The sequence below is a fragment of the Saccopteryx leptura genome, chromosome 3 (genome assembly GCF_036850995.1).
Source record: "Saccopteryx leptura isolate mSacLep1 chromosome 3, mSacLep1_pri_phased_curated, whole genome shotgun sequence".
Classification (NCBI taxonomy): Eukaryota; Metazoa; Chordata; class Mammalia; order Chiroptera; family Emballonuridae; genus Saccopteryx; species Saccopteryx leptura.
Window position 1 is genome coordinate 212,214,225 of NC_089505.1, and position 25,892 is coordinate 212,240,116.

The window sequence follows — 25,892 nt, forward strand, 5'->3', positions numbered from 1 at the left end:
CCAGGAGTGTCTCAGAGTGTGGGATAGGTCGTATTGCTGAAGGAATATTAGGATATGCGATCATATGCCGTTTTTTCTTCCCGATGCCCTTTGTATGGATCAGATAGAAATAACAGTCACTGCTGTGGTCCTCAAGTTCACGCCAAACCATGGGAATACCAGAAGGCATTCCTTTGCGTTTTCCTTTTGTCCAGCATGAAGCATTTCCTCACAATTATGACACACAACATTCTTATCTTGATCTCCAAGGGGAACTTGAAAATAAGCAATATATGCATGTGTCACAAATGATGAAATATTGCACCTTTGACGTTGAACTGTGTAACAGCCACATATATAACAGAAGGTGTCAAGACTATTCTTAAATTTACACCTACTCGAAGAAGCCATGATTCAATCTTAAAACAAAATAAGAGGGTGTTTTTATCAGATAATATTTTTTTACATTTAAAAATAACTACAATTATGTAAAAGTGATTTTTGTGCCTGACCAGGCGGAGGCACAGTGGATAGAGTGTCTGACTGGGATGCAGAGGACCCAGGTTCGAGACCCCGAGGTGGCCAGCTTGAGCGCGGGCTCATCTGGTTTGAGCAAAAAGCTCACCAGCTTGGACCCAAGGTTGCTGGCTCAAGCAAGGGGTCACTCGGTCTGCTGAAGGCCCACGGTCAAGGCACATGAGAAAGCAATCAATCGAGAAACTGATGATTGATGCTTCTCATCTCTCTCCGTTCCTGTCTGTTCCTATCTATCCCTCTCTCTCTCTCTCTCTCTCTCTCTCTCTCTCTCTCTCTCTGTACCTGTAAAAAAAAAAAAAGAGTGATGTTTGTAAAACATTAATTGACCTGTGGTTATGTTCAATCCAAGAGTTGTTGCCCTTTAACTCCAATTTAAAAACCAATGCATGCCATTAACTGTAACAAAAGAAATTAAAATTGCATGAAAACTAGAGCATGCAGCAAAAAACGGATTTCAGATTTGGAATCAGTGATGCAGAAGTATATAGAACAGTTCTAAAACCTCATGCAACAGAAAATGAAAAAAGAAGTTGTTCTCCAGTGTAATTTATTAGAGTATAAATCTCATGAAGTTAGAAATTGTCCTTATTTGTTCACTACTATAGCCAGTACCTAGAGCAATGCTTAATACAGAATAGGTATTTGATAAATCTTTTTTTTTTTTTTAATTTTATTTTAAAGTGAGAGGAGGGGAGATAGACTCCCGCATGCACCCCGACCGGGATACACCCAGCAACCCCTGTCTGGAGCTGATGCTTGAATCAACTACCAAGCTATTTTTAGCACCTGAGGCTGACTCACTGGGACCATCCCAACTATTCCCAGCCCCTGGAGCAACATTCAAATCAAGCCACTAGCTGAGGGAGGGGAAGAGGGAGAAAAGGGGGAGAGGGAGGAGAGAAGAAGATGGTTGCTCCTCTTATAAACAGGGAATTGAGCCTGACCAGGTGGTAGCACAGTGGATAGAGTGTCAGACTGGGATGCGGAGGACCCAGGTTCAAGACCCCAAGGTCGCCAACTTGATCGCAGGTTCATCTGGTTTGAGCAAGGCTCACCAGCTTGACCTCAAGGTCGCTGGCTCAAGCAAGGGGTCACTCAGTCTGCTGGATCCCCCGTCAAGGCACATATGAGAAAGCAATCAGTGAATAACTAAGGTGCCTCAAAGAAGAATTGATGCTTCTCATCTCTCTCCCTTCCTGTCTGTCTGTCCCTCTCTCTGACTCTCTCTGTCTCTGTCACCCAAAAATAAAAATAAAAATAGGGAATTGAACTTGGGATGTCCATAGGCTGGGCTGATGCCCATGTATGAGCCACCGGCCATGGCTGATAAATATTTTTAAAATAATGAGTAAATGGCTAGCAGATACTCACTTTGGCATCTATTTTATTCTTGCACCATGCTTAAATTTTAACATGTAATCTAATTTAACCTTCACAACAAACCAGAAGAATATTAAAACCTCTGAAATCCAAGGCTTCGTAAGGAGATGAGTAACTTGAACAGGTTACACAGCTGATGAGAGACAAAGCCAAATTTTGTATCTGTTTCTAAAGTCATGTTCAAATAGTCATGGGGAAAGAAGTATGCTTAGGAGAGTAACAGTTTGTGTCGTTACTGTTGTAAAAATAGTTGAGGTTTTGTACTTCTCTGATATGAAATTGTCAGGGAGTTTCAAATAGGAAAGAAGAATTTTTAGTGTTATTCACAGAGAGATCAATCACTTTATCTTTACTTTTCTGAACCTTAGTTTTCTCGTGTATTTATTTGTTTTATAGGGTAAAAGTTAGAGGTCAGTGAACAGAATCAAGCCTCATTCCATTATTCCTAAGTAGTTAGTGTGGCATCAAATTTGTGAAGAAAAGCAATCTATAAACTTTATTTTAGTTGGACTTTCTTTTCTTTACTGTAATTACAGGTGTTTTCATGATGCACTCTTGCTTTTACCCTGGTAGATTCACATGAATCATTTTAATACTGTTTTCTGACTTTGTAATTTGAAGTAGCTTTTTTTAAGGGGATACTCTTAAGACTAAGAGTATTATACACCAAGGCAGCAAGAAAGATTCACAGATCATCTGGAATGGGGTTTTCTTCAAAAGATTAAACTGTTTACTTTTTCTTTTATATCCTGAAATAATATATTTTCTCCTTTATTTTAGATAAGACTGGTGGGAAGAAGTTCTCCAAAGAATTTGAAGAGGCAAGCGCCAAGCTGGAGGAATTTGTGAATGGATTAGATAAACAAGTAAAAAATGGCCCCTCACTAACAGAAGCACTGGAAAATGCTGGAATTTTCTATGAAGCACAGTACAAAGAAGTAAAAGTGGTAGCCAATGTAAGTAGTAATTAAAACTATCATACTGATTGCTTACTATGTCAGTTACTGTTTTATATGTGTTATCTAACTCTATGAAGATAAGCACTATTATCTCCAGTTCACAGATGAAGTTACTTTTGAAGAGGGTTAGTAACCTTGTATAGGTAACAGCTAGAGAGATGGAATCCAAATTAAGACCTGGGTCTTTCTGATTTTAAAGCTCATGCGTACTCTGATTATTATGCCTTGTCTTAGGATTTCAAATAGAGTATGTCAAGTTATTGTTACAGGATATAAAATTAGGCTGAGATACAAACAAAATTTTTTTTAGCTAAAAAACTAGATGGAAACATTCTGTTACTAAATTTCATGTAGTGACTGAATTAAGGATCTTCTTTGTCTCCACCTCCACTGAAAGAGAAACTGTGGTGGTGCAGTGGATAGGGCATCAACCTGGAATGCTGAGGTCACAGATTCAAAGCCCTGGGCTTGCCTGGTCAAGGCACATATGAAAAGCAACTAGGAGTTGAGGCTTCCTGCTCCTTCTCCCCTGCCTTTCTCTTTCTCTCTCTCTCTCTCTCAAATCAATGAACCTTGCCTGAGATGTGGTGGTGCAGTGGATGAAGTGTCAACCTGGAGTGTTGAGGTTGCCAGTTGGAGGCTCCAGGCTTACTGGATTAAGGCACATAACAAGAAGCTATGAGTTGATGCTCCTGCTCTTCCCCACCCCACCCCACCCCCCGGTCCCTGCAATTCTTTATCTCTCTCTCTCAAATCAATAAGATCTTTTTTTAACCCTTTGATTTTTACTTATTGGCTGTTGTTGTTGTTTTTTTAAGTGAAGGGAGAGAGATACAGCTGGGGAAAGACGAGAACAGAGAGAAATGAGAAGCTCCACTTAAGCTAGTGACCCCTTGCTCAAGGCAGCGACCATGAGGTAGTGTCAGGGATCCCATATTCAAACTGGTGACTCCGTGCTCAAGCTGGTGAACCTGCGTTCAAGCCAGTGACCTCACTGGCTTTGAACCTGGATTCTCAGCATCCTACTGCGCCACTGCCTGGTCAGGCTATTTATTGATTTTAGTGAGAGAGGAGGGGAGAGAGAAAGAGACAGGAACATCAAGCTGTTCTTGTATGTGTCCTGATGCTAGAGCATCATCTCAGCGCACCAAGGTTATAGGTTCAATACCCAGTCAGGACACATACAAGGAACAGCCAATGAATTGAGTGTGCAACTAAGTGGAACAACGAGTTTGTGTGTGTGTCTCTCTCTCTCCCCCCCATTCCCTCCCTCTCTCCCTCTGTCTCTATCCCTCTCCCTCCTTCTCTCCCCTTCTTTCTCTTTAAGTCAATGGAAACATTTTTTTAAAAGAGAAGGAAAGAAAAATGGTTTTTTAAAAAAGAAATATCTTTTAACTCGTGATGTGACAAATGAAGATTTAGCTTATATTTACCTGCCTTCCCTTTTCTCGCAATATCATTACAGCTAGTGCTCGGCTTACAACCACGATTGGTTCCAACAGACCGGTCGTAACATGATTTGGTCGTAAGTTGAGTAAGCTATATGTACAGTACTGTGAAATGATGTTATAAAAATCTTTAAGTCATATTTTATCATAATTTTCTTTCATTGTTATATATCATAATTTTCTTTGTTCATTTCATGCCTTTTGTATCATCTCTATACCATTTTGTTTCTTATTTTTACATTTGTCAGGTTTAAGTAAAACACTGCATTACCAGTACAACTGGTTTAATATTTGCAAAGACAATTTCCTCTTGGTAGACATCTTGGGAGGGGTTTGATGAAAACTATCCAAGACACAAAACACAAATTGCTGTACCGAGTCTAGGATAACAGTTGAAATGGTGCACGCAGAGATGGTAGTGCTGCCGGAAGCTGGTCCGCACTGTCATGTGCCCAGCTGGGCAACGCTTGCGCTGCCAGACACGGAGCAGTTGTGGTCATAAAGTCGAATGGTCGTAAGTCGATCAATATTTGTATATAACTTTTAAATCTATTGATTGCCTTTGTAAATTGAAGTACAGTTGACCATTAAACACACAGGGGTCAGGGTTGTTGACCCACATTCCCTGTGCAGTTGAAAATCTATATAACTTTTGATTCCCCCAAAACTTAACTATCATGCAGTCATCCCTCAGTATCCACTGTGGAGTGATTCCAGCACCCCCTTCAGATACAAAACTCGACACATTCAAGTTCCTTATATAAAACAGCATAAAATAACTCATACAGTCAGCCTTCTGCATCTGCAGATTGAAAATACTATTTTCAGTCTATGGTTGGATAAATCTGTGAATGTGAAACCCCAAGAAATACAGAGGGTGGATGGAGCCAGTGTATATTTCTTGAGAACAATCCGTGTGTAAGAGTATCTGCAGTTTAGACTTGTGTTGTTCAAAGGTCAGTTATACTATACTGTTTGTTATTTTTTAGGAAGAGAGACAGAGACAGAGAGAGGGACATATAGGAACAAACAGGGAGAGAGATGAGAAGCACCTAAGTTGTTCATTGATTGCTTTCTCATATGTGCCTTGACTAGGGTGGAGGTGGGGGCTCCAGCCAAGCCAGAGACCCCTTGCTCTAGCCAGCAACTGTGGCCTTCAAGCGATTGACCTTTGGGCTTAAGCCAGTGACCATGGGGTCATGTCTGCGTTCCCACACTCAAGCCGTTGAGCCTGCACTCAAGCAACCTTGGCATTTCGAACCTTGGTCCTCTGCATTCCAGGCCAATGCCCTATCCACTGCACCACCGCCTGGTCAGGCTACTATAATGTACTATCTTTCTGACCACTAACTCCTTGCTTTGTAAAATGAGAATATTAACATTCCTATCCTTTTCCATGAGTTTTCATTTATCTCTTCAGTTTCCCAACTTCAGTGAACCATACTTTTAGTTTTATACTGTTGTCAAGATTGATAGTATTTACATTCCATTCTATAATTATAATTGTCTTCTTTGCTTTCAGGGTTGGAAATAAGTTTATATTATACCTATGTAGACATTGTTCACTGCAAGATTTTATGGTGACTGATTATATTAGAGATATTTGGTTTTTTTCTAGAATTTTTTTTCTTGTATTGTTTGCCTTATTGTCGTCTCCTCCCTCCTGTTCTCCCTTCATCAGCTCTTCCGTCCTCCTCATTCTCTGTCACATCAGATTATCTGAATCTACATTTCCCCAGAGGTCTTTCTGCCTGAACTTCATTCTCCTGCTCCAGTTTTAGGTCTTGCTCCCATCTTAGGACTACTCTGTACTGCTATTCTTAGGTAGGCCTTCTATTTTCCAGATTTCATTTCTTCTTATCTTGGTCATCTCTAGTTTTGCTGAAGCACATTCTTAATTATTTTCCAGAAAAAGGCAGGAGCGGTTACAAGAAAATTTTTCTTAGTCCTTATATCTAAAAAATGTCTTGATTTCACATATGCTTGATAGTTTGACTGGATTGAAAAGCATTTTCCCCATAGTTTAGAAGACATTTCTTTATTGTCTTTAGTATTGATGATATGAAGTCTTTGCAAGATCCTCTCCAGATGACTGTTTTTTGTTTTTTGGTCACCCACCCACCTAGTCCAGAAGCCTTTACTTAGTGTGCTCTTTCAGTCTAAAGATTGGTATTCTTCAATTCTGGGATAATTTCTCTCTATTTTTTTTATTTTCTCTTTCTTGAGCATTGATTAATCAGATGTTGGACCTCCTAGAATGATACTTAATGTGTTCCGTTTTTTCTCAACCTTGATGTTCTGCTTTCTGGAAGATTTCAACTTTATCTTTCAATTTCATCTTTTCTTATTTTTATGTTAAGGCTTGTTTTTGTTCTCTGTTCTTTTTTTTTTTTTTAACAGAGAGAGAGTCAGAGAGAGGGATAGACAGGGACAGACAGACAGGAACGAAGAGATGAGAAGTATCAATCATCAGTTTTTCGTGGCGACACCTCAGTTCATTGATTGCTTTCTCACATGTGCCTTGACCGCAGGCCTTCAGCAGACCGAGTAACCCCCTGCTGGAGCCAGCGACCTTGGGTCCAAGTTGGTGAGCTTTTGTTCAAACCAGATGAGCCCGCGCTCAAGCCGGCGAACTCAGGGCCTCGAACCTGGGTCCTTCCTCATCCCAGTCTGACGCTCTATCCACTGCGCCACTGCCCGATCAAGTTGTTCTCTGTTCTTTTTTTTTTTAATGGCACTCTCTTCTTATTTTATGGTTACAATATGTCGTGTCTCTGAAGATACTAAAACTTTTTTTCTCTTTTCTGAATAGTCTTATGTTCCTTGTAGTCTTTTTATTTTTTTTCCTCCTAGTTGTCTTGGTCTTTCTCTTTCTTGATTTTGGCTTTTCTGATACTCATATATCTCTTTGTCTATTTATATTTAAGAATGAGGTATAAAAGAATTGATTGGCCTGACCTGTGGTGGCGCAGTGGATAAAGCGTCGACCTGGAATGCTGAGGCCGCCGGTTCAAAACCCTGGGCTTGCCTGGTCAAGGCACATATGGGAGTTGATGCTTCCTGCTCCTCCCCCTTCTCTCTCTCTCTCTCCCCCCCTCTCTCTCTCCTCTCTCTCTAATAAAAATGAATAAATAAAATCTAAAAAAGTAAATAAATAAATAAATAAATAAATAAATAAATAAAAGAATTGATTGAGGGGCTCTTTGTCCATTGTTAGGGATTATTTACTCTTGGAGTTAACCATTAAAGTCTGCATAGGTGAGAAGCTGGTGATTAGCCTGGGTAGGAGGAATGCTAAATGCAAGAAGCTGAAGTCTTCTTTAGAGAAGAATTCATAATTTTTGCCTCGGACATAGTGCCCTGGATGCAAAGTATGAAGGTGGTAGAGGAGGTGGTATTGTTTGGCATTCACGCTTTTGATTAATTGTCCTGATTTTGACCCCTCTACTCATTGTACCCTTTTTATATTCATTTTCTGGATCAAAACTTCCCAGGGATTCTGCAAGACAGATCTGCTCCTTTCCTGGAACCTCTTTTTTTCTCCCCTGCCTGATCATTTCTTACTCTTCCATTCATGTTCTGTCATATAATAATCTGTAGAAATCTTTTTCTCAGGTATACTTCTTGTTGTTGGTTTATACCTTTGTATTCCTTCAGTCATTCCTTGCCATATCGCGGTTCATTTTTCGCAGTCACACTGTATTGCAGATTTTAAAATTGTATATATCTAATTTTGTATTGCAGATTTTTCACCATATTGTGGGATATTGAATGAAGTATATGGATATTTTTATATATTTATTATTTTAATTATTTTGTGGTAAAATAAGCATTTTCTAGTCTAAAAAATTAAAAACAGGCCCTGGCTAGCCAGCTCAGCGGTATAGAGTGTTGGCCCAGCGTGTGGAAGTCTCAGGTTTGATTCCGCACCAGGGCACACAGGAGAAGCTCCCATCTGCTTCTCCACCCCTCCCCCTCTCCTTCCTCTCTGTCTCTCCCTTCCTGTCCTGCAGCCAAGGCTCCATTGGAGCAGAGTTGGCCCAGGTGCTGAGGATGGCTCCATGGCCTCCGCTTCAGGCACTAGAATGGCTCTGGTTGCAATGGAGCAATGCCCTGGATGGGCAGAGCATCGCCCCCCAGTGGACATGCCAGGTGGATCCTGGTCAGGCGCATGTGGGAGTCTGTCTCTCTGCCTCCCTGCTTCTCACTTCAGAAAAATACAAAAAAAAAAATGAAAACAATGTAAAAATATATTAAAATGTTAATTAAAATATTATTACTGTATATTCACTGGTGAGTACCCATATAGAATTTTATATGTTGTTAAAATTACATAGGTTTAAGAGTATAGATAGTGTTTAAGAGCATAGAAAGTGTTTATAAGAGTGTGGGAAAGGTTTATAAGAATATGGGGTGGGCTTATAAAGCTTTAAAATATATATAAATAATAAAATAAATATATGCTTGCTACTTCGTGGATTTTCACCTATTGTGGGGGACCTAACCCCCGTGATAGATGTGGGACCACTGTAGTTTTCATTTTATAGGTGTCTTAGGAGGGAGAAACCATGAATAGGAATTGGTCAATTCAAATAAGGGGGAGAAACCATGAATGGGAATGGTCAATTCATCATTTTGACCCCCCAGTTTTTTAGAGTAATTTTTGAATAATGACCTATAATTCCTAGCCCCTTATTTATAGAATTATATAAAATGATTTTTTTTTAGTTTGCTTTGGAGGCTATACAAAAAATGGCTTGGAGAGGTTTGTCTGTTTGTTTGTTAAGAAGGGAGGCAGAGAGACAGACTCCTGCATGTGCCCCGACCAGGATCCACCTGGCAACCCTGTCTGGGGCCAATGCTCAAGTCAGTCAAGCTATTTTTAGTGCTTGAGGCTGATGCACTGGAACCAACCAAGCCATCGTCAGCGCCCAGGGCCAATGCTCAAACCAATCAAGCTGCTGAGTGTGGAAGGGACAGAGGGTGGTGGAAAGAAGCAGATGGTCACTTCTCCCGTGTGCCCTGACCGGTTTTGAACCTGGGACATCCATATGGCGAGTTGACACTCCATCCACTGAGCAAACTTACCAGGGCTCATTTTATCATTTCAATTAGAATTCAAGTTTGATTTGTTTTACTACCTATTATATTCACTTTGATACTATTTATTACCGAGGCATCTGCTAGGCCTGTCCATTGAAAAGTTTTCCCTTGGTAATTGCTATGCGTTGAATTGTGCCCGTAAAAGATATGTTGGCACCCTAATCCCTAATACCTGCGAGTGTGACCTTACTTGGAAATAAAGTCTTGGCAGATGTAATCAAGTTAAGATGAGGTTATTAGAGTGGGCCTTATTCCAGTATAACTAGTGTTCTAATAAAAAGAGGGAAATTTGGATACAGACACACAGGGAGAACATCAAGTGACAACTGAGACAGATATTGTGGACATGCAATTAAAAGACAAGTAGCACTAAGGGCTAATGGCCACCCCCCTGAAGCTAGAAAAAGACAAGGAAAAATTCTGCCCAGTCTCAGCTGTCTCAACTGACCTCTTAATTCTGTACTTCTAGCCTTCAGAATTATGAAACAATAAATTTCTGTTGTTTTAAGCCATCTAATTAGTGGTACTTTATTATTACAACCCAGGTAAACTAATATAGTAATTAATAAGGGTTTTGTGCCTGACCTGTGGTGGCGCAGTGGATAAAGCGTCGACCTGGAAACGCTGAGGTCGCCGGTTCGAAACCCTGGGCTTGCCTGGTCAAGGCACATATGGGAGTTGATGCTTCCAGCTCCTCCCCCCTTCTCTCTCTCTGTTTCTCTCTCTCCCTTTCTCTCTCCTCTCTAAAAATGAATAAATAAAATTAAAAAAAAAAATAAGGGTTTTGTGGGGAGATATTTTGAAACTATGTAAATATGTTGTTTCCCATCAATCTTTTAATTTATTCATTTATTTATATCTATTTGGACTCATAGAGTCCTATATATTGATTTGATTCATTACTACCAATACTTATTTTGATGCTTAAAATTGTCCCAAAATTGGCCAGTGGGGGCTCCTCCCAAGCTGCTTTATTGGTTCTTTTTTTTTTTTTTTTAATACTTTTTTTTCTTTTTTAAATTTTTAAAAAAATTTTTTAATTTTTTTTTTTTTTTTTTTTTTACAGAGTCAGAGAGAGGGATAGACAGGGACAGACAGACAGGAATGGAGAGAGATGAGAAGCATCAGTCATTAGTTTTTCATTGCACGTTGCAATACCTTAGTTGTTCATTGATTGCTTTCTCATATGTGCCTTGACCGTGGGCCTTCAGCAGACCGAGTAACCCCTTGCTGGAGCAGCGACCTTGGGTTCAAGCTGGTGGGCTTTTTTGCTCAAACCAGATGAGCCCGTGTGCTCAAGCTGGCGACCTTGGGGTCTCGAACCTGGGTCCTCTGCATCCCAGTCCGACGCTCTATCCATTGCGCCACCGCCTGGTCAGGCTATATTTTTTAATTTTTATTTATTATTTTTTTTACAGGGACAGAGAGAGAGTTAGAGGGATAGACAGGGACAGACAGACAGGAACGGAGAGAGATGAGAAGCATCAATCATGGACTCCTTAGTTGTTCATTGATTGCTTTCCCATATGTGCCTTGACCACGGGCCTTCAGCAGACTGAGTAACCCCTTGCTGGAGCCAGCGACCTTGGGTCCAAGCTGGTGAGCTTTTTTTGGCTCAAGCCAGATGAGCCGCGCTCAAGCTGGCAACCTCGGGGTCTTTTGTTTTTGTTTTTGTTTTTTTTGTTTTTTTGTGTGTGTTTTTTTTCTGAAGCTGGAAACGGGGAGAGACAGTCAGACAGACTCCCGCATACGCCCGACCGGGATCCACCCGGCTCGCCCACCAGGAGCGATGCTCTGCCCACCAGGGGGCGATGCTCTGCCCCTCGGGGGCATCGCCCCGTCACGACCAGAGCCACTCTAGCGCCTGGGGCAGAGGCCAAGGAGCCATCCCCAGAGCCCGGGCCATCTTTGCTCCAATGGAGCCTTGGCTGCGGGAGGGGAAGAGAGAGACAGAGAGGAAGGGGGGGGGGGTGGAGAAGCAAATGGGCGCCTCTCCTATGTGCCCTGGCCAGGAATCGAACCCGGGTCCCCCGCACGCCAGGCCGACGCTCCACCGCTGAGCCAATCGGCCAGGGCCAACCTTGGGGTCTTGAACCTGGGTCCTTCCGCATCCAAGTCTGATGCTCTACTCACTGCACCACCACCTGGTCAGGCAAATTTTTAAGATTTTATTTATTTTTTTAGAAAGGGGAGAGAGAGAGAAGGTGGGGAGGAGCAGGAAGCATCAACTCCCATATGTGCCTTGACCAGGCAAGCCCAGGGTTTCAAACCAGCGACCTCAGTGTTCCAGGTTGACACTTGATCCACTGCACCACCACAGGTCAAGCATCATCTTGCACTATCATGCCCTGCTCTGGAATCAGTCATTTTTCCACAGAGCTTGGTTTCTTTTAGTGAACAAACAAGGTTTGATTACTGGGGACACTCGTTACTTCTGGGACAGCACTGCTCCAGACTGTTGTCAGTATCCAGAGTTTGGAAATAGATGGGGTGGGCGAAGTAGGAGTACAGTACACAAAACAGTTTATTCTCGTATTATTTATTAAATTCTGTGTTATTTATTTGTATTATTTGTCTTATTGTTGTTATTATTTTGTATCCTTACTTATGATTTATCTTTTAGATGATAATGGTTGGTAATTTAATCTACTTTGCCCACCCCAGTATGTATATATGGATATACTTAACCTAAATACACACACACTTACATCTATATTTATTTCTGTGTCTATATATATTGAAAACCATGAGTTCACACTGTTATCTTGTTATCTGCAATCTAACACCACAAGGTTTGTTCTAGTTTTTTTCTTTCCCACATTTGTAATAGCTTTTTCTAATAGTGTAAAACCCTGCTCCCCTTAACTTCAACATAATCACTTATTTAATCATACCCTTGTATGTAGCCGGTCTCCAAACGCTTCCATCTCTCCACAGGAACCTCTCTGAGCTTTCTTTTTCTTGCTTAGGCCTCAGCATCCCGCGCAATGCCTTTCTCCCATGAAGACATTTTTCTCACCCCATTTTAGTCCCATTTTCTTACTCTAGGCCATCAATGCTTCCGCTCAAGGTCCAGCTAATGGGTTTGGGGCTGCATTATTCAACAAGGGAAGGAGGGGAGGGCCTTCTCAATTTTCTTGGACATAGGAAACAAAGCTATTGGTTTTTGTCAGATAACTCCAATATTGGCTTTACCTATTCTGATTCTGTTTCTAGTGCTTGTTTTTTTTATTTTTAGGTCATTTGGTCCTCTCTCTTGCATTTCTGCTGATTTTTTAATGAATGCTGGACATTGTATACGAACATATTTTTAAAGTCTTTGGATGATTAAAGTCTCTAGGGAGATACTGTGAGAGCTGATCATAATTATCAAATCTAAAAATGAACTGGTTTAAGGCTGAATTGCAATTTGGCAAGGCTTTGCCTTCCTCTGGTTCATTCTAGCTTCTAGAATGTAGTTTTCTCCCACTGAGAGTCTGGATGGTCACTAGGGCCCCTCCTCCGTGGCATAGTTTGAGCTCTAATCCTTATCTTTTCAGCATCAGTAGACTGCATTCAACTCTGCTTTGCTTTTCAGAGGTTTTCCCCTTGGCTTCTTAATTCTCTCTTAAACAGCTTCAGAATTCAGCAAATATCTTGAAGGAAAGTACAGTAGCATACTGTTGAGCCTCTTTTATCCTTCCTCTTTGATCAGAATGTTGGCCTTTCAGATCGGTATGTTTTTTTCTTTATGTCTAGCAGTGGCCCTCTGCCTTGTCCTTTTGCCTGAATTTTAAAATTCTTGCTCCCTCCCCAAAATCAGAACCCTGAGGAGCTGCTGAATGTTAGCTTAGCTCTCCTCATGGTTTCCCCTGATGTAAGATTTGCCATTTAGGTTTTGGTTGCCTTAGCACTCTTCAGTACGCGCGCGCGCGCGCGCGTGCGTGCGTGCGTGTGTGTGTGTTTGGCTTTCCTAGCTGTTCTTGGTGGAAGCATTACTCTACTACAAACTACTCAGTGATATTCAGAAGCAGAAGCTCAGTTCTAATACATTCTTTTCTGTTCCTTTCCATTTTTCTTAATAAGATTTTTTGAGTAAGGAGACAAAATGATTCTGCAATTGAATGGTCCAAGATTTTTAACAAAACAGGAAAAAGACACACAGCTTTAAGGCATTGGCAGTTAAGATAATCAAATAAATAGGATTTAAGTGAAGTGATCAAGGTTATCATCAATAGTGGTACATCAGACAATAGGATGGTGGTTACCAGAGGGGAAGGGGGTCAAACATATGGTGATGAAGAAGACTTGACCTTGCGTGGTGAGTGCACACTGCAGTGCACAGATGGTGTATTATAGAATTTACACTTAAAACTTATATGATCTTACTAAGCAATGTCACCCAATAAATTTAATAAGATAAAAAATTTTAAAATAGTGGTACATCATATGGATTGATTGTACCTTTGATGTGTGATGACAGTAGCACTTTACCTCTGTGGTCTTTCTTCTCAAAACTCATAACCCCTGTGTAATTGTGAGGTAAACATCAGAAAAATCTCAACTGACAGTCTATTACATACCTACCTGTCAAGGTCATAACACACAAGGAAAGTCTACTGCCACAAACAGAGGAGCCTAAGGAGGTATGACTACTACATGTACTGTGGTGTCCTGCATAGGATTCTGGAATAGGAAAGGGACCTTAGATAAAAACTGAGGATATCTGAATAAGTATGGGCTTTAGTTAATAATAACAATTGATTCACAGGCATGACAAATATATCATTCTAATAATAGGGAAAATTGGGTATGGGATATATAGGAACTTTTAGTATTACCCTCACAGTTTTTTGTTTGTTTGTTTGTTTGTTTGATAGAGTGTTAGAGAGAGGGACAACTAGGTTTAGACAGACAGGAAGGGAGAGAGATGAGAAGCATCAATTCTTTGTTGCGGCTCCTTAGTTGTTCATTGATTAATTTCTCATATGTGCTTGGACGGGGGGGGGGGGGCCCTACAGCAGAGCAAGTGACGCCTTGCTCAAGCCAGTGACCTTGGGCTCAAGCCAGTGACCTTTGGGCTCAAGCTAGCCACCATGGCTCAAGGCAGTGACCTCGTGTGCTCAAGCCTGCTACCTCGGAGTTTTGAACCTGGGTCCTCCACATCCCAGTCTGATGCTCTACCCACTGCGCCACCTTCTGGTCAGGCACCTTCACAGTTATTTTGCATACCTAAACCTGTTATAAAATAAAAGTTTATTTTTTTGCCCTGGCCAGATAGCCCTGATGGTTAGAACATCGTCCTGTAGCACATAGGTTGCTGGTTCAATCCCTGGTCAGGGCACACATAGGAAAAGATCAATGTTCCTGTTTCTCTTTCGCTCACTCCCTTCCTCTCTCTCAAATCAATAAAGTAAACATTAAATAATAATAATAACAAATTTTTAAAATAATAAAAGTTTATTTTTAAATACTGTCAATAGTATTTGAGCTCCCAGGCTGTGCTTTATTTATGGATTTGGATTTTGTCTGTCTTCATAGTCTCCACAACCTGGAAGAGTGGCCAGCACATTCAGGCTCTTGATAAATATTGATTGGATGAATAGAAAAAAGCAAGAGAGAATGAATTACAGATAAGCTCTAGGCTTCTGATTCTGGCACCTGTGTAGATGACAATATTTACATACAAAGTACAAAAAGTAGGGATTGGGGCTATAGCCAGTTAGCTCAGTGGATAGAGCATCAGCCCGGCATATGGATGTCCCAGGTTCAATTCCCAGTCAGGGCATACAAGAAAAGCAACCATCCATTTCTCTCGTCCCCCCCTCCTCCTTCTTTCCCTCTTCTTCTCCCGCAGCCAGTGTGTCAGTCTGAGTGTCAGCTTCAGATACTAAGGATAGCTTGGTTGATTCAAGCATCAGCCCCAGACAGCCATTGCCAGGTATATCCTAGTTGGGGTGCATGCGAGGGTCTGTGTCTCTTTTCTCCCCTCCTCTCACTTAAAAGAGAGAAAAAAAGTAGGAATTGGAAACTACTCCATGCTTGATAGCTGATAATGTATATACTTTTTAAAGATTTTGAAAAAATTATTATTCATTTTATTTTTTTTAATGTTTTATATTTATTTTTCTTTACAGGGACAGAGAGAGAGAGAGTCAGAGAGAGGGATAGATAGGGACAGACAGACAGGAACGGAGAGAGATGAGAAGTATCAATCATCAGTTTTTCGTTGCAACACCTTCATTGTTCATTGATTGCTTTCTCATATGTGCCTTGACCGCGGGCCTTCAGCAGACCGAGTAACCCCTTGCTCGAGCCAGCAACCTTGGGTCCAAGCTGGTGAGCTTTTTGCTCAAGCCAGATCAGCCCGCGCTCAAGCTGGCAACCTCGGGGTCTCAAACCTGGGTCCTTGGCATCCCAGTCAGACGCTCTATCCACTGCGCCACCGCCTGGTCAGGCTAAAAGTTATTATTCATTTTAGAGAGAAGGGAGAGAGAGAAAGAAAAAGAGAAAGGGGGATAGAGTGGAAGCATAAACTCATAGTAGTTGTTTCTCATGTGTTCCTTGACCGGGCAAACCTGGGGTTTCGAACCAGCGACCTCAGCATTCCAGGTCAGCACTTTATCTAGGACACCTCCACAAGTCAGGAGATAATATTTTCTTGTTTTGGATCAGTGATATAGTTAATAATAATGAGGAAATCTGATCAAAGTCAAAATGGTAGCTTGGTTCTTTTCTGAAAGCAATAAACTTTTCTTTTTCTCTCAGGCATACAAAACCTTTGCTAATCGGGTGAACAATTTAAAGAAAAAGCTGGATCAATTGAAGTCAACTCTTCCTGATCCAGAGGAATCACCAGTTCCTTCCCCAAGTATGGATGCTCCGTCCCCAACTGGTTCTGAGTCTCCTTTTCAGGGAATGGGAGGTGAGGAATCTCGGTCACCAGCCATGGGGAGTGAGAAATCTGCCACACCTGAGCCTGCAACAGATAATCGTGATGTGGAAGACATGGAACTCTCAGATGTGGAAGATGATGGGTCAAAAATCATTGGTATGTCATTATATGATTAGCGACAACTTGTTCCTTATCTGTTGTTTTCCCACCAATGAATTTATCATGGGCAGATGTTAAAAGACATTTCAGTCCTTGTAAGAGCAGTGGTGCAGGATTTATTAAGCAGTCGTCCTTGGTCTGTGTTGTTCAAGGTGGTAGCCACTAGCTACCTGTGACTATTGAGCGTGTGAAAGGTGACTTGTCCAACTTGAGATGTGCTCTAATTATGAAAGGTATACACTGGATTCTAGAAACTTAGTACCCAGAAAAAGAATGAAAATATTTCATTAATATATTGAGATAAATACAACATTATTTAAATTAATTTTACCTTTTTTTTAATGTGGCTACTCAAAAATTTAAACTTTTATGTGTTGCTTGAGTTATATTTCTTTTGCACAGTACTGCTCTAGAGGAAGTAGCACTTATACTGGAATTCCTTGTTCTCTGTCACTCTTGACCTTGAAGATTCCAAAGCCACAGTTTGTCAACCACACCTTCAAAATTAACTAGGATTGACAAATTGTTTCTCTGACATCCCTAGCTTTTGTAATTATTAAGAGAGTTTGACTTGTGTTGAATTTAAGGTACTGTCCATACAGAGCATAGCCTTTTAGGTATTAAAAAGCATCAAGAGTTAAAATTGCAGTTTCAGATGGACCCCCCAGTAGGCCAATTTCAGGAAGCCACAAAAAGATAGGATGTACATACAGAATTCATTCCTACTCTTTAGAAAGCTCTCAAGTTAACAAGAAAGACAGCATAATTTATGACATAAATATCATTACTGAAGGACAGGACACAAATGTGTACCAAATAATAATATGCTTCTAGAAATGTAAAAATTTAACAGAGATACTAAAAAGATACAAAGAACTCATTAAAAGTAAGATAAAAGATGAATCTTAGAAATTCATTTAAGGTAGGAAGAATCATAAGGTATAGGGCTTTTTTAAAAAATCATGAAGTAAGTGGTTTTTCTCTAAAGCATACTTTTTTATTCCCAACTCGGGAAACAGTAGGACATACTGTTTCATACTGGAAGCAGAGTCTGGAAAGTAGTAAGATGTAGTGATATTTGCTTTTTTTATTTAAATAGTAGAGGACAGGAAGGAAAAACCTGTGGAGAAGTCAGCTGTATCCACTTCAGTGCCTGCAAAGCCAACAGAAAGTATTTCGAAGGCCTCTTTGTGTACCCCAGTGCCTGTGACCATGACAGCAACTCCACCTCTTCCAAAGCCTGTGACTACTTCCCTCCTGTCCCCTTCTCCAGCGCTGGCCTTGCCAAACCTGGCTAATGTGGATCTGGCAAAGATCAGTTCCATCCTTAGCAGCCTGACATCAGTCATGAAAAGTACTGGTAAGTAAGCCCAGTAAAGAAGACCTTCATCTTTCTAATTAAATCATCAGTTTGGCATTTAATTAAAAAAATAAAACCAGTACTTGTCATTTATAGAAAAGTTAGAAAACAAAGAAAATAAAATAAATATACTTCTGCTACCTTAAAGAAAATACTTATGTGTGTGTAACCTTGCAAGTGTATGTGTAGCTAAATGTTGGGAGATTATTTGTAATGATTTTTCTTTCAATAATTGTAGTATATTACATATAGTATCTTAAAATGAGCTGTTCAAAGTTTTATCTAGCCCTGGCCAGATGGTTCATTTGGTTACAGTGTCATCCCAATACACCAAGTTTTGATCCCTGGTCAGGCCACATATAAGAATCAGCAAGTGGCCTGACTTATGGTGGTGCAGTGGATAGAGCCTTGACCTGGAACACTGAGGTTGCTGGTTCAGAACCCTGAGCTTGCCCAGTCAAGGTACATACAAGAAGCAACGACTACTAGTTGATACTCCCCACTCCTCTCTCCCCTTTCTCTCTTTCTTTTTCTAAAAATCAATAAATCTAAAAATAAAAAATATTGGCTCTGGCCAGTTTGCTCAGTGGAGAGAGCCTCAGCCCACGTGCAGACACCCTGGGTTCAATACCCAGTCAAGGCATGCATGAGAAGTGACCATCTGCTTCTCTTCTCCCCGCCCTTTTCTCTCTCTTCCCTTCTCACAGCCAGTGGCTTGTTTCAAGTGTCAGCCCAGGATACTGAAGATAACTCGGTTGGTCCTAGTGTCAGCCTCAGGCACTGAGGATAGCTTGGTTGATTCAAGCATCAGCCCCAGACTAAGGTTGCCAGATCCCGGTTGGGGCACGTGTGGGAGTCTATCTCTCCATCTTACCTCCTTTCATTTAAGGAAGAAAACAAGTAACTAATGAGTGCATGGATAGGTATAACAACAAATTAATATCTCTGAATAAATTAAAAAATTTAATTTAGCTATATAGATTTGATTACTTATCTAAGCCTTTTTATTATTAGACATTCAGTATGTTTCCAATTTTTCACTGTTTAAAAGAAGACTGTAATGAACAACTCTGATGCTAAAATTTTATGCACAACCATTCTATTAGGGTTGATACATGGCTTTTTTTTTTTTAATGGAATTTTTTTTTTTTTTTTTTTTTTTTTTTTTTTTGACAGAGAGAGAGAGAGTCAGAGAGAGGGATAGACAGAGACAGACAGGAACGGAGAGATGAGAAGCATCAATCATTAGTTTTTCGTTGCGCATTGCAACACCTTAGTTGTTCATTGATTGCTTTCTCATATGTGCCTTGACCGCGGGCCTTCAGCAGACCGAGTAAACCCTTGCTTGAACCAGCGAGCTTGAGTCCAAGCTGGTGAGCTTTTGCTCAAACTAGATGAGCCTGCGCTCAAGCTGGCAACCTTGGGGTCTCGAACCTGGGTCCTCCACATCCCAGTCCGACACTCTATCCACTGCGCCACTGCCTGGTCAGGCTTTTTAATGGAAATTTTAATGAAAATACAAAAGTAAAGCACCCTCACATACTCATCACTCATCCTCAACTATAATATATAAATACATGACCTATTCAATCCTGATTATTTTGAAGAACATCCCTATTATTTTATTTCTGCATATGTATTTAAATATATTATTTCTAAAAGATAGATTTCTCCAAAAGATCAGCATTAGGATTTTATTTTTTATTTATTTATTTTTTATTGATTGATTTTTAGTGAGAGAGAGGAAAGGGGAGAGAGAGACAGACAGGAACATGAGGCTGTTCCTTTATGTGCCCTGACCGGAGTCAAACTGGCATCTCTCTGCTTCAGGATGATGCTCTAACCCAGGGTCCCCAAACTACGGCCCCGCAGGCCACATGCGGCCCCCTCAGGCCATTTATCCAGCCCCCACCGCACTTCCAGAAGGGCCACCTTTTTCATTGGTGGTCAGTGAGAGGAGCATAGTTCCCATTGAAATACTGGTCAGTTTGTTGATTTAAATTTACTTGTTCTTTATTTTAAATATTGTATTTGTTCCCGTTTTGTTTTTTCACTTTAAAATATGTGCAGTGTGGCCTGACCTGTGGTGGCGCAGTGGATAAAGCGTCGACCTGAAACACTGAGGTCGCCGGTTCAAAACCCTGGGCTTGCCTGGTCAAGGCACATATGGGAGTTGATGCTTCCTGCTCCTCCCTCCCCCTTCTCTCTCTCTCTCTCACTCATTCTCTCTCCTCTCTAAAAATTAATAAAAGAAAATTTAAAATTAAAAAAAAAAAACCCTTAAAAAATAAATAAAATATGTGCAGTGTGCATAGGGATTTGTTCATAGTTTTTTTTATAGTCTGGCCCTCCAATGGTCTGAGGGACAGTGAACTGGCCCTCTGTGTAAAAAGTTTGGGGACCCCTGCTTTAATCAACCAAGCCATCCGGTCAGGCAGCATTAGGTTTTTTAAAGTCTTTCATGTTATAACTAAAATGATCTCCAGAAATGTACTATTTATGTTCCAAACACTATGTTAAAAGTCCCCATTGTGCCTCAGCTTCCCCAAAACTTTTGTATATTATTTTTCTTTGTGAAATACCTGTTTATATTTTTGATCATAAAAAAAATAAAAAATTATTTTCTTTTATATACTTTTTTCATATGTTAAAACTCAAGCCAGTGTTTTAAAATGTAAAAGTATAAAGGAGGTTTCATATATAATCTCATTTTATAGGCCATTTCAAAAGCAAAATCTTATTAATCGCATAAAATTATGTAATGACTGATTATACAATTGCAATGGCTCAGGTCATAATCAGCCAGCCAAGTTCTTGAGCATCTACCGGACTCTGAGGTGTAGGTTTCATTATGTAGAGAAGAAAGAAATAGTTAGATCCTAGGCCCTGGCTGGTTGGCTCAGTGGTAGAGCGTCGGCCTGGCATGCAGGAGTCCCGGGTTCGATTCCCGGCCAGGGCACACAGGAGAAGCACGCATCTGCTTCTCTACCCCTCCCCCTCTCCTTCCTCTCTGTCTCTCTCTTCCCCTCCCACAGCCAAGGCTCCATTGGAGCAAAGATGGCCTGGGAGCTGAGGATGGCTCTGTGGCCTCTGCCTCAGGCGCTAGAATGGCTCTGGTTGCAACAGAGCAACGCCCCAGATGGGCAGAGCATCGCCCCCTGGTGGGCATGCTGGGTGGATCCCAGTCGGGCGCATGCGGGAGTCTGTCTGACTGCCTCCCCGTTTCCAACTTCAGAAAAAAACAAAACAAAAAAGAAATAGATCCTTAGTCTCTTTCTCTTGGAGCTCTCAAAACTAATGGGCTGTGCCTTGACCTGTGGTAGCACAGTGGATAAAGTGTCGCTGAGGTCGCCAGTTTGAAATCCTGTGCTTGCCCAGTCAAGGCACTTACGAAAAGCGACTTGATGCTTCCTGCTCCTCTCCCCACCCCATCTCACTTTCTTTCTCTCTCTCTCTCTCTCTCTCTTTCTCTTTCTCTCTTCTCCCCCCTTTATCTGAAGTCAATAAGTTTTTTAAAAAGTTAAAAAAAACAAAACTAATGGACTGTACATATGAGAAAAATCTAATACTTGTTAATTTTAGGCATGTTCCAACTAAACAAGAGCATATCTTCATCTAATTTTCAAAAAAAGGTTTGTTTTTTTTTAACAGAGACAGTCAGAGAGAGGGATAGATAGGGACAGACAGGAACAGAGAGAGATGAGAAGCATTAATTATCAGTTTTTCGTTGTGACACCTTAGTTATTCATTGACTGCTTTCTTATATGTGCCTTGACTGTGGGCCCTCAGCAGACTGAGTAACCCCTTCCTTGAGCCAATGACCTTGGGTCCAAGCTGGTGAGCTTTGCTCAAACCAGATGAGCCTGCACTCAAGCTGGTGACCTCGGGGTCTTGAACCTGGGTCCTTTCCATCCCAGTCTGATGCTCTATCCACTGCGCCACCGCCTGGTCAGGCTTCAGATTTTTTTGTATAAGCCATGATATAACATTTCTGAATCAATCACAGAAAAATTCCTATTAAACATACCAAACTCATTTGAATGGAAAGTGTCATAGATTTAAAGGTCATTTTGAATTGCATTTTCTTGAGTTAATCTTTCTGCCACCAGGGGTCAGTCCTGCACCAAGACCGTCTCCAGGAACTCCTACAAGTCCCAGCAACCTTTCTAGTGGCCTGAAAACACCTGCACCTGCCACAACAACACCTCACAACCCTTTGGCAAATATCCTCTCGAAGGTGGAGATCACCCCAGAGAGCATTCTGTCCGCTCTTTCCAAAACCCAGACACAGTCAGCCCCTACACTGCAAGGTAAACTGCCATGTGCCAGAGGAACTTGAACTGTATGTGCTTGTCTCTGCTTAATCCTGGATTCCATAGCTGAGTATTCCAGAGCCATAAAATATATAATACAGTTAACTCATTATTCTCTTTATATTTATCATTATGAGCTGGCATATATAGAATTACATAATGTCAGATGAAAGAGGCATTGAATATCATCTAGTCTAGTCTCCTTTTCAGGTGAGGAAATTAAGGCTCAGTGAGGTGATGTGACCTGCATAAGGTCACACATATACCTACCTATTCAGTGATGAGCTGAGGCTAAAAGCCAGATTTCTTGACTGGAGTCCAGTATTCTTTCACCCATGCCATGACAGCCCTAGGGGCTCCATTTATCTCAGCTCTTAGTACAAGATAGTATATGCTGAGGTTTACATACATATTTTAATGTTATCTAAAGCTAAATAAAATAAGAAAGGTTAGTCTGTTATCAAATATTAAATATGATTGCCTCATTTATGTCCTAGTTTATAGAGGCCTCTATTTATGGATATATAGTACATCTTTTTTACTTTTGTCTATGTATAATCTCTCTTCAGCTTTGTTAATTAATCTGTTTTGTATCTAAAACTATTTGCTTCTAATGATTTTTTCCCCATAAAAGTTACCTGTTTTCTGTTCTCAGACTTTCCAGATACCTGCACAACCGTTTTTTATTTTTTTATTTTTTTTATTTCTTTTATTTAGTGAGAGAAGGGGAGGCAGAGACAAACTCCTGCATGTGCCCCAACCAGGATCCACCTGGCAAGCCCCCTAGGGGACAATTATCTGCCCATCTGGGGCCCTTGCTCCATTGCAACCAGAGCCATTTTTTAGCTCCTGAGGCGGAGGCCATGGAGCCGTCCTCAGTGCTCGAGGCCAACTTGCTCTAATCGAGCCATGCTGCAGGAGGGGAGGAGAAGATAGAGAAAAGAGAGAGTGGAGGAGGGGTAGAGAAGCAGATAGGCACTTCTCCTGTGTGCCCTGACCAGGAATTGAACCTGGGACTTCCACACGCTGGGCTGATGCTCTACCACTGAGCAAACTGCCCAGCACCATCACAACCTTTTAAAATGTTTCAGTATAATTATGCAATGAATTACAAGTACCAGAACAGTATCTTTATGGTGATTTGCTCTGTATCAGTAGTTCTCAACCAGGAAGCTTCCAGGGAACATTTAGCAATGTCTGAAGACATTTTTGCTTGTCATAACTGGGGTGGTGATGGGAATGCTACTGCATCTAGGTGTAGAGGCCAGGGTAGCTGCTTAATATTCTACAGTGCACAGGATAGCCCCAGCCAAAAAGAATTATCCAGCTCAAATGTCAGTAGTGCTGAGGTTAAGAAACCCTGCTTTATATGAATAGAAAGCAGTACAGGTATTAATTTTATTTCCTAAGCTGTTCTCTAAGTGGATCAGCCAACCACTGTATTATATAGAACTTTGTCTTAAGAAACAGGAGAATTTTGTTACATAAAACTAAATACCCTGTGTGTTGGCACCAGCAATAAAGAATTAATGATAATACTATAATACATTTTATACCACTAATATCAGAGATAATTAGTTTAATAAATTGGCATGTTTATGATTCTCCCTTCTAGTCTGATAGGTACAATAAAAATCTTGAACTCACTTGTTTTCACTTCTTATATAGATGTAGTACATTTTAAAGAAGTTCCCCCCCCTCAGCAAATTGTTGCAACAATATCATGTGGACTTTCTCGTCAGACAAAATTTCACCAGAACAGTAGGAACCCCAAAAACAACCTTTATAGAATAAGAGGATAGTTTATCACCTTTCATTTTCTTACAGAAAGTGGAGCTCTCCTTGACTTTTAAGAGAACTGTGACAGCTTAAATAGATGTTTCTTCAATGACTGTAAAGGAAATATCTTAGAACTTTGCTCTAGTTGTGTCATTCACAGCCTTTATTGGCAGATTTTCAACACAAAGGAGGGACTTAAGTGGGCAAAGGGCTGTAGAGTACGGCTTTAAGAAAGCCGTAAGATTTAAGAAAATTAATATTTAGTGGCATAAGACTTTCACCTATTGCTAGAAATCTAAGTAGTATCTTTATTTTTTTATTATTTATTTTTAGGGAGAAGAGGGGAGGCAGAGAGACAGACTCCTGCATGTGTCCCAACTGGGATCCACCTGTCAAGCCCACTAGGGGGCAATGCTCTGCCCATTCGGGCCGTTGTTCCTTTGCAACTGGAGCCATTTTTTAGTACGTGAGGCAAAGGCCATGGAGCCATCCTCAGCACCTGGAGCCAGCCTGGGGCCAACTTGCCCAAACCAATCAAGCCATAGTTGCAGGAGGGAAGGAGAGAGAGAGAGAAGGGGGAGGGATGGAGAAACAGATGGGCACTTCTCCTGTGTGCCCTGACTGGGAATCGAACCTGGGACATCCCCACACTGGGCAGACGCTCTACTGCTGAGCCAACCAGCCAGTGCCTTTGAGTAGTATCGTTCTTAACAAGATGGTCTTTTGAAGAATTTATCTCACAATATCTGAAAAATATGCTGAAATATCTTTTTAAAATCATATGACATTATATATCACATTCTAGTGCTTTCAGGACTTCTGGTAAGAACAGTGACTACTAAAAATTTAAATCGTATTATTGGAAGAGAGAAAATTATATAGCTAGGAAACTTTTTGGAAGTGAAACATTTTTCAGGAGGATAATTGAAATAAACAATATTTAATTATTTGGCTATTACTGACAATTAGATAACAATAAAAACCATGCACCATTATATAGAAGTAGATGGCAGTTAAAAATGTTACATAGATGGAACCTTAAAACTCTGAAATCTTAGCAAATATGAATTAAAATTAGAATTTTGAAGAAACATTAATTGGAGTATTACATGAGCCCTGGCCAGGTAGCTCAGTTGAATACTAGCATCATCCTGATGTCCCAAGATTGCAGGTTCAGTCCCCAGTTGGGGCACATATAAGAGTCAACCAGTGAATGCATAAATGGGTGGAACAACGAATCAGTGTTTCTCTCTTTCGCTCCCTCTCCCTTCTCTTTCTCTCAAAGCAATAAATTAAGGGGGAAAAAAGAAATACTACATGAAATTGAAATATTTTCTTTCCCCATATTATGAAGGAGCAGTTTTAGTATATAACTAAAAGCTGTAAGTTTGGGTAAAGTATGCACAAGTTTTCATTTATGACCAGAACTTTTCAAAATATGATTGAATTTTTAGGACCTTTTGTTATCTTTTTGTCAAGTGTTTTTCTAAAAAATTTGTGCAGGAACAGTTTGCTTTGGTGCACTTCAGCCTTTACCCCAAAGAATTTTTTCTCAGGACTTCTGAGAAGGTTTGATCTATCAGTGAGTAGGGTTGAATCTTAACAGTGTCAACTTGGGCAGATCAATAATCTTGAATTTTCCCAGCTATAAGGTGGGGACCGTAGGTTTTCTTGTAAAAGGATCAGAGCCTTTGATGGTTTAGCTTTATAAGCCTTTGTGGTGTATGTTTATTATTGCTACATTGTACAACCAAAAATGATAGCTTAGAGCAGGGGTCCCCAAACTACGGCCCACGGGCCGCATGTGGCCCCCTGAGGCCATTTATCCGGCCCCCGCCACACTTCCAGAAGGGGCGCCGCTTTCATTGGTGGTCAGTGAGAGGAGCATAGTTCCCATTGAAATACTGGCCAGTTTGTTGATTTAAATTTACTTGTTCTTTATTTTAAATATTGTATTTGTTCCCATTTTGTGTTTTTACTTTAAAATAAGATATGTGCAGT

At 40.7% G+C, this 25,892-nt stretch overlaps 1 protein-coding gene across 8 annotated transcripts in view; it reads left to right on the plus strand.

Moving 5' to 3' along the window:
- RPRD2 (regulation of nuclear pre-mRNA domain containing 2) overlaps positions 1 to 25,892 on the plus strand; it is a 131,264-nt gene that overhangs the window by 98,335 nt on the left and 7,037 nt on the right. For 4 of the 8 annotated variants that reach the window (XM_066377349.1, XM_066377350.1, XM_066377353.1 and 1 more), the window contains 4 exons: positions 2,677 to 2,852; positions 16,154 to 16,436; positions 17,539 to 17,799; positions 21,909 to 22,109. In XM_066377349.1, coding sequence (XP_066233446.1) covers positions 2,677 to 2,852; positions 16,154 to 16,436; positions 17,539 to 17,799; positions 21,909 to 22,109 — 921 coding nt within the window. The remainder of the gene's footprint in view (positions 1 to 2,676; positions 2,853 to 16,153; positions 16,437 to 17,538; positions 17,800 to 21,908; positions 22,110 to 25,892) is intronic. The other 4 variants (XM_066377352.1, XM_066377351.1, XM_066377356.1 and 1 more) reach the window with 1 other exon arrangement.